At 36.0% G+C, this 9305-nt stretch overlaps 1 protein-coding gene and 1 long non-coding RNA gene across 2 annotated transcripts in view; both read left to right on the top strand.

Moving 5' to 3' along the window:
- LOC101858437 (adhesion G protein-coupled receptor B2) overlaps positions 1-5942 on the top strand; it is a gene marked incomplete at its 5' end in the record, with an annotated part of 9337 nt that extends 3395 nt beyond the window's left edge. Inside the window, 2 exon segments of the mRNA XM_005106741.3 lie at positions 1347-1517; positions 3743-5942. Of these exon segments, the coding sequence (XP_005106798.2) occupies positions 1347-1517; positions 3743-3822 (251 nt within the window).
- Positions 5943-8587: 2645 nt separating this feature from the next.
- On the top strand, positions 8588-9009 carry LOC106012897. The gene is made up of 2 exons (XR_001185186.1): positions 8588-8683; positions 8783-9009. It is a non-coding gene; the product is annotated as an uncharacterized LOC106012897 (long non-coding RNA).
- The last annotated feature ends 296 nt before the right edge of the window (positions 9010-9305 follow it).

Raw genomic sequence — 9305 nt, 5'->3', positions numbered from 1 at the left:
TTTTGTTTATTTTATTTTATTTTTTTATTATTTTTTTTTGGGGGGTGGCAATGCTTGTTTTGTATCATGTTCTAAATGTTGCAACTGTGGCTACATTTATCATGTTGGCTTGTTGTTCAAATTATGTACCAAGTCCAGGTAACAACATTTTTCTGGAAAGAGGAAAAACTATTTCATTCTGTTAACAGTCTAACCTTTATTGCATAGATCTATATTTTTTCTTTTTTTCTTGCTTTTTTTTTCAATATTCATCTTTTGAATTTCAACAAAATATTTCTAGAGCATATGCAATGAATAGCCTAGTACAGATTAAGAAACTGCATTTTAAAAAGTTCAAAATCCCAATTTTGTGCTCAGTACATGTGAACAGCTAGCCCAATGTTTATGATAACTTTTTAATCGTTATTGTGGTTATGGTGTCAGTGTTCTTGTTTTTTGTAGATGGGAATACGACATGTACATTGTGTTGCTTTTGCATCTCATTTGCTGCTGTCCTTGTTGTTTTTTTGTTGTTTTTATGTTTCTTGGTTTTGTTTATGCTGCTAGTTATTTTAATTTTTTTTTCTCCTCTCCTGCTTTTATAACCTACTACAGAGAAGAATCATAATGTGTTTCATGACTGCAATCTCTGAAATTTATGAATGGTGTGAAACATTTGTTTTGTATAATTACTAAAACATGTGCGATTCATATGCCTTTCATTGGTCCTGTTTTGCAGTATTCAAAGGTCACTCACACCTCCTTATTTGGAAAATATTACTCAACTTCCTCAGCAGGCCAGATATATAGCACAGCAATGTTTTTGTTGAAGCATGTAAATAGTGGATACTGTTATTAGGTAGGTGGGTAGATTGAGGGTGCCACTGGTAGGTCCTACTTCATAACTTTCCCTCTGTTGTTTCTGTCTGTCTGTCATTTTTTTTCTCAGCGCTAAACAGCCATTGTTGTGTCAATGCGCTTCTCTTTACTCAGACAGACAAACATTAATGTTATTAGGAAATGAAGAGTCTTATGCACTACTCTTTTTTTGTAAACATTATAAAAGGATTTCCTTTTCTTACGTTCACATAAGACTATAACATTCAATAAGAGCCCACTATTTATGAGCCATTGCTATTAAGAATTGTTTAAAACATTTGTTTGCAGGGGATTTATGGGTGTTCTGGTGGAGTTTTCTCCTTCTTTCCTATTGAAATCTATCGTCCTTCTCTCTCCTCTTTCTTTATTTGTGTTTGTTACTCTCTTTAAACACCTGAAATCTTCTGCACTTATATGACCTTATTGTGTTGCAAGTACCATAAAACGCTTACTAAGACAAAAATAAAACAATATTTGTTTGTTTTCAGTTCTGCCTCCCAACTTTGACCTGTCTCAGTGTGTGCAAGGTACGAACTTCACATGTGACAGCGGCAAGATGTGTGTGCCCATTGGCCAGAGATGTGACCGGCTGTTACACTGCCACGACGGCTCAGACGAGAGGAACTGTACTGTGACCCACACCTGGGGGCCAGGGGATGGTAAGAGCTGGAATGAGTCTATAATAAACAAATTTCTGATCTGTTTATTTAATATAAAGAACATGCTGAAACTGTGTGAGAATGTCGTTTATTTCATTGGAAGATTGTTCACACCAGCAAAGACAGACACACATAAAGTGGGTGGTTAGTGGGGGCTGTGGTGTGGTTTGCTCCTCTTTCCTTATGAAACATCTATTATCCTTATTTCTATTTCTTCTTTTTGTGTATTCTACTGTTTTATAGCGTCTCTAACTCTAATAACCTTCAGCACCTATATGACCCATTTGTATTTCAAGTGCTATAAAACTTTTACGAAAGCTAAAAAAGACACACAGGAAGGAATGTAACCAGTATGTGTTTCCATCAAACAGAGCAACATTATAGGGAGCTTTTCAGAAGTGAAAAGCAGCTGTTCTTCTTGTTGTTGTTCAGATACACTGACATTCTGCGTCGTTAAAAACCTGTTCAACCTGTCTTTTAAAAGATTGAGAGCTGGTATCCAACCTGTCCTAAACCAGTCGTTCACCTCGCATGTCTTTTAACATGTAAATGGATTCCCTTAATGGTAAACTTGGCCACGATAAAGGTAGATCACAGTCTTTAACTCGTACATGTTGTAAGCATATTCCCTGTCTTGTTACAGCAAGCTCTGATGAAACTACAGATCTATTTACTGTTCCAACATAAAAAGACATGTTTTAAAGCTACAAGTTGTCATTACTACCCATTAAAATATTTTTAAAAAGATCAAAGATTTGATATTGAAAAATAGAATTGTTGTACAGGTAGGCAAGCAGGTATTCATGGTTAATGGGAAAAACAAATTTTTGTTTGTTTTGAAAAACACGGAAAAAGGATGCAGTGTCCAATCAGTGGATGTACCAACTTGTGAGAGTTTAACTGTAGCTTACTTTTTTTTTTAACAAGGAAAATGTGGCAGAGCTGGTGTTGGTGGTCAGAATTTACTTTCACTTAGTGCGAGAGAATGTGACCACCAGCAGATTGCTAAACGCGCAGGATGATGAACAAACAGCCGTTGTCCGCAAAAAATGTAAACTTGAAAGACTTTTAAAAAACCTTGAGTGCTGAACGTTAACCTCATCATGCAATATTTTTTACAAGCAGTATTATCACATCATAGACTTTCCTAATGAAAGAACACTGCTCAGCACACACTCTGTGGACTCTGATGTGCTATACATTCTGTCAAGAAAAAATTGTCTCTTTGCTGTCTAAATACCCCCCCCCCCCCTTCCCCTTCCCCTGCCCTATTTTTCTATAGTAGTCTCTGTCGTAATGAGCTCCCTCCAAATATGAACACAGTAGTCTTCTTCAAAGTACCAACAGTAAACTATAATATGTAAATGTACATGTATACAGGCCTTATCTATGTTATTATTTCAACTGTCCACCATGATAGTATCAGCTTCTGCCATTCCATTAATTTCCTCTAGATCTCTCATAAATTGATTTAACTTTAAACTTCCCCCTGGATTCGAGTTTGAGGGAGAAGATAGCGTTTTAAAGCACATGGTTGTTATGTATTGTAAACCATGTTCTTCTTCCCCTTGTGCCATGGGTTTGGTAACGGGCCTCCCCCCCCTCCCCCCTCCCCCCTCCCCCTCCCCCCCTCCCCCCTTTGGGTTATCCCAAGTCACCCTTAAAGTCACCAGTATGAGAAAAAACTAAAGCAAGGTGATGGCCTGTGCAGCACATGTAGTGTATCTTTTCCCAAAATGCCTTTTTAAAAAAAAAGATGATAAAGGATGCCAACGCAAATCCAATGTCAAATATCAGGCTTGCTAATAAAATGAGTTAATTGTCAGATTTTGACCCTATGGACTCAGATAGATGCATGAAATTTGTAAGTTCGGTTTGAATAATTTAGTATATGAAATGATAAAGACATGTTATATTTGAGGAAAATGACATCTGTTAAAAATCTGCAAATTTGGTGTGTTTATTTTTGTTTCACATCTCCATTGACTGCTAGAAGTAACTCATTCTGTCAGCACACCTCACATTTATTTTTAAGATGCTGCCTGTGCTAGTTAAGTTTTTGCAATTTTTAAAGAATTGTCAAAATTTTGGGGCAAGTACATTTTAACTGCAGACCAGTATGTTCAGGTGGGCTTTTGGTGCATATAGGAGCCCAGGTAGTTTTGCCCAGGTGTGCCCACTGATCCATCAGATTAAAAATTCTTCTCTGTTCCTTCTTTCCCTAGGTGCATCTTTCCTTCAGACGAGCTTTACTTTTGTGACAGCTGCTGTCATCACAGTCTTTGCTGTTCTCCTCCTGCATTAGTCGGAGCTGAGACTTTTGTAAACCGAAAACCTTTTGACGGAGACACGACTTTGGTGCAGTTATGAGGACCCTGGAAGGAAATCTGGAAGTCATGGGATGGGTATAATCCCGCTATGACTTGTTTTTGAAGACCAAATTTTTGTGCCATTCTACTTAAGGTTTACATATATATATATATATATTTTACCTGTTTAAAGGAAACATATGGACAGAAATCAAGACCATGCCTGTCATCCAATATTTGTAAAGTGAGTTGTTTTTTTATGTTGTGCGAGTTTTATCATAATCGCTATCCCACGTGCGATTTTGCTAAGTTAATTAGTTTTTTTGCTGTTATGAGAGTTTTTCTTATGATTGCAATCCACTATGCAATTTTGTAAAGTTAACTTTTTGTACTGTTATGTCAGATTTATTGTGACTGCTTTCCATTGTGCGAAAAATTCAGGAATACTTTTGCTGCTTTGAAGGATGTAGCCGCCCATTGTATGTTTTTTTACCTGTTAAAAGTTGTCAGGAGACAACAACATTGTGGAAGGAAATTTGTAGAGTTGAGCCAAAATTCACTTGTAGTTGGTATTTCTAATGTTTCCCTTGCACATTTGCTTTCTTCTCTCCGCTAAGTTGTGTGTTTTTGTATCTAGAGACAACTCTTTTACTTTATTCTTGCTAGGGGTATCCGAAAAAAAGAAACTTTTAAATATTAACATTATTAAAAAAATTATGAGATATTTTCTTTTCAAAAAGCTGAAAATATTAATAAACGGATAGGACAACGGCATGCCTTCTGTGCGAATCTGTTACAAAGGAAATAGCTGTGGTGTTTCTACCTTTAATCATAATGGGTTTATCGGCGTTCTTTTGGAAAAACCTTTTTGTCTTGTCACCAGGTATTATGTCCAGCGCCGTGATAGATTAAGCAATAGAAATTGTTCCCAATGGTCCTGAAATCCGGGCTTTCAGGTTTTCTCCTTTTTAACTTATTCATTCTACTGATTGTGGTCACGTTTCGTCATCTCATCATGCATGGTATTATATATTTTAAGAAGAACCTTACATTGGCAAGAGATCATTTATGTGCATGTGTGTGTGTGCTTGTGTGCCTGTGTGTGTGTGTGTGTGTGTGTGTGTGTGTGTGTGGGTGTTTCTGGCTGTCTGTGTGTTGTACAGCTTTCTTTGAAGAGCATCCTTTTTCATTTTTGTTTTGGCCCATCACTTTATATCTTCCTTCTTTTTTAATCCTAATTGAAATCTCATTCCTGGTATAAAATTTACCCTGTCTAATTTCAGTCCTAATCGATCTTTCATCACAGCACAGCATTGTTGTAATCTTTTTTTGTAGCTTATTGACAGCCTGTGGTGAATTGCTGTAAATCTGAATATATGTTTGTGTGTGTATGTGTGTGTGTGTGTGTGTGTGTGTGTGTGTGTGTGTGTGTGTGTGTGTGTGGGTGTGCGCGCGCGCACGTGTGTGCGTCTGTGTGCGAGAGTGCGTGCATGCTTGTTCTTGTATTTGGAACGAAATGTATTACCGTGACAAGGAGAAATTTTCATGTTCTGGAGCGAAATCAAAGTCTTCCTTCACAATTCATTAAGTTTTACATTTTCCTGGTAAATCTACCGGGTGGTTCACAAGTTTCACACAAGGGCACACAAAGCTTTTTAAAAATTAAAGCAAATAAAAAAGAAGCTTTTATTCTTGAGTTATATATACCTCACACATCTCATGTTCAAATTGAATGCAATTCTTTGTTAATGCGTCATAATGTGAAGTTAGTCTTGTGGAGGTGATGAGTACTGACAGAATGATCTTAATTTCTTCCATGAGCAGAGGCTTTTGGCATTATCTTAGGTTGTAAATTATTTTATTTTTTTTCAAAAGTATGGTTTTCACTCGAGCCTGAACACTTTTTTGTGTCTACATTTGTACAGGAGTAATGTGTGTTTGTGTATGTGTGTGTGTGGGGGGGGGGGAGGCTTATTTTGCTTTTTCTCTCACAATTGGTGTTAAAATATATGTATTTACCTGATAGATGAAATAAATAATTGGTAAAAGGAGGCCTTAAAATGTATGACATTATGTGCTATGCAAATTTCACATTGTGCTTTGTAATTATTATTGTTAAAAACTTCATGATATTTGCTTTGGAAATCATTCACAATGATTGTTCTATTTTTTTTTATTCCAAGAGTACAAAGACAAAGATCATGTAAATAGTTTTGATTGAAAGATTTTTAATTTACTTATATTTGTGTTTGTGCATGCGCATGTGAACTTCCACTTGAGTGAATTTGTATGACTCTGACTGCGGGAATAAAAGTGCTAGAGTAAGTGGAAATGCCAGAGATAGAGAGAAAGATACTGCGAAGGGAGAGATTTAAAGCAATATTATATATACAAATAGTAAATATATTTGAATAGTTTCATGACAAAACGGGACAAATGCCATTTTTTAGAGCAAAGCTGAAACTATTACCCTCATATGTGGCAAGGAGAAGTGAATTCAAGATTTGACTTCATTTTTCACAAAATGTTAATTTCCATTTTGTAAAAATCTGCAGTAAAAATGACGCTCTTTTTTTAAACAAAACATGACATAAGTCACTGACATTTCTTGACAATCTGCGTTGTGTCCTCTGCATGCCAGTTAAGATCTTTGTTTTGAGTCACAGGACTTTGCTTGTGGTGGAGAAACAATTGTCAAAGGTTCTCTCTCTTCCTGACTATTCTAAGTCATATCTGTCATGACGTGCTGGAATCAGGCGCTCGTCAATCTTTAGGCATCTGCTGTTATTGGTTTTATCTTAAAGCTTGTTCATTTGACCGTTTTTTAGGGGGGAAAAATACACACCTTGAGAGTTCTTGGAAACTGAAAATTTACATTTGTTGTGCTTTTCATAAATTTTTTTGGGGTAAAATCCACCCAGAAATATGTTTTTAAATGGACATAAAAGGTGTTGAGCCAAAAAAAACAAAGTTTAAAAAAAAATTGTCAAACTGGAGAGAAAATGCCGATATCTTTGATTTTAATACTTTGGCAAACGCCTGATTTCACCATGCTGCTTCACATATGATAAATAATTATTTTGTTTTGTTTTAGAATTAGTAAAATTTTACAGCAATTGCGACATGAACAGGTTATGTAAGTGCCAAAGAGTAAAGGTATTTCTATAGAGAAATGTACAAAAAGAGGCCACCAATCATCCACATTGTTGTGCTTTAATATTTGTTTTCTTTTCAGCCCTCCTTGTTTAATTTACTGCAAAGACAAGTTGTATTATGGTTTAATGCTGAACAAAGTCAAAAAGTAACTATTCAGACAAATATACAGATTGTAAGGAAATTAAGTTGTATTTGACTTGCAGATACAGTTAGTTTTACTAAATACCCCTATCTGTTAGTTTTGCTATCATTTTTTCAGGTTGGACCAGATATTTTTCTTGAAATTGTTATTCTATGTCAGATATGGGTTTATGTTATTTTGTTGAATAAATCTTTTTTTCTAAATCTGTGTAGACAAAAAACACTTGATCAAAAGTGCAGGGAGATCTCAAGAATGTAAAGGATACGATTAGAAGTTAAATGTCCCCTTTATTTTAAATATCAGCTCATCCTGTCATCATCTTTGCTTTAAAAACAAAGTTGCTCTGATTTGTTCAATATTTGAGTGTAGAATAGAAATCTTCCTTATTTTTTAAATATCAGAAAAATGGATACGTCATATTTTGTCGTGAAACTGTTCCATTTTACTTGGTAGGCATTCCATTTCCATATTTCAATGTGATATTTCTCCATACCACCTTCACGATTTATCCACTCTTATTTTGACATCTTTATGATTATTGGTTCATTTTGATTCTTAGATATATTTGCTATCAATCCTTTTTTTATAACACACTCAGGCTTCAAAGAGATAACTCCACTTTTTCAAGAAATATGTGTCCTATATTTGTACATGTATGTAATTTATGTTTCGCTGGATGATAAAAAACTTAAGTCAGGTATTATTTCTGAAATAGATCATTTAAAAAAGATTTGTCTGAAAGTTATTATGGCAATTCCAGTTGTTTTCCCCCAAGTAAAACATAAACCAAGCTTGAGCCTGATGTCATCCAGTGAACAACGAGAGTTGCCTCTATCAAACTTGATAGGGTGTACCCCTCAATAATAAATAGGCTCTCATATAAATATACCTCTGTACTTAATGTATTGTCGAAATTGACACGAAGATGGCTACCCATTTGTGAGGAGAGAAAAAAAAGTGGCTATCTTAGACTAGTGAATGTCTTACTCAGTGTCATTATAGTCGAACCTACTCTAATGACCACCTGTATAAGATAATCACCTGGACAAATGGCCCCTTCCCATTCCTTCTTGTGTTTACTTACATTTTTAATGACTCTGTGTACGAGTCAATCTGTCTAAGAAGATGGTCATTTTCTCCTTGACAACGGGTGGTTTTCATAGAAAATTCCGATGTAAAAAAGAAATGCACTGGGAAGTGGCCGTTTGTATAGGTGATTTTCTTATAGAGGTGGTCGTTTGTACAGGTGATTGTCTTACAGAGGTGGCTGTTTGTTAAGGTGATTGTCTTACAGAGGTGGCCGTTTGTATAGGTGATTGTCTTATACAGGTGGTCATTTGTACAGGTAGCCGTTTGTACAGGTGATTGTCTTACATAAGTGGCCGTTTGTATAGGTGATTGTCTTACAGAGGTGGCTGTTTGTAAAGGTGATTGTCTTACAGAGATGGCTGTTTGTAAAGGTGATTGTCTTACAGAGGTGGCTGTTTGTAAAGGTAATTGTCTTATACAGGTGGCCGTTTGTACGGGTGATTGTCTTACAAAGGTGGCTGTTTGTAAAGGTGATTTTCTTACAGAGGCGGCTGTTTGTACAAGTGATTGTCTTATACAGGTGGCCGTTTGTACAGGTGATTGTCTTACAAAGGAGGCTGTTTGTAAAGGTGATTGTCTTACAGAGGTGGCTGTTTGTACAGGTGATTGTCTTATACAGGTGGCTGTTAGAGCTGGTTTGACTGTATTTGAACAAGAAACATTGGGCCAGTAGTTGGTGAGTTCCTCCCAAACATTTCCGCTTGCTGTGAAATATTGTATTTCTATTATTGTTTATTTTGGGTCGTATTTTTTTACTTACTGCTTATTGAAATAAAATTATCTTTCATCACTTCTATTTTAATAAAATTTTCATTTGTGTCATGTAATTCTTGTGGGCCAACTGGTAACTGGCTTGGTGTAATATTGATATCAGTATCTTTGGGTTTTGAACTGGGGACAGCAAGAACAGCGGCTTCTGTGGTGTAGAAGTTAGGCACTTTGCTGTCACAATCACATGCAGAAGACCTGAGTTTGATTCCCTGATTTTGATGAAGTAGCTTGATATTTCTGGTGAGATGTTGTATCTCTCTAAGCACAGCATGGGTTACCTCTGACAATCAGGGTGGAAACCCACTTCCTAAGCTCTCTCTC

This window comes from Aplysia californica, unplaced genomic scaffold, assembly GCF_000002075.1.
Source record: "Aplysia californica isolate F4 #8 unplaced genomic scaffold, AplCal3.0 scaffold00554, whole genome shotgun sequence".
In the NCBI taxonomy this organism is placed as follows: Eukaryota; Metazoa; Mollusca; class Gastropoda; order Aplysiida; family Aplysiidae; genus Aplysia; species Aplysia californica.
The sequence above is the reverse complement of the archived record's forward strand: the minus strand, read 5'-3'. Positions and strand labels throughout refer to the sequence as shown.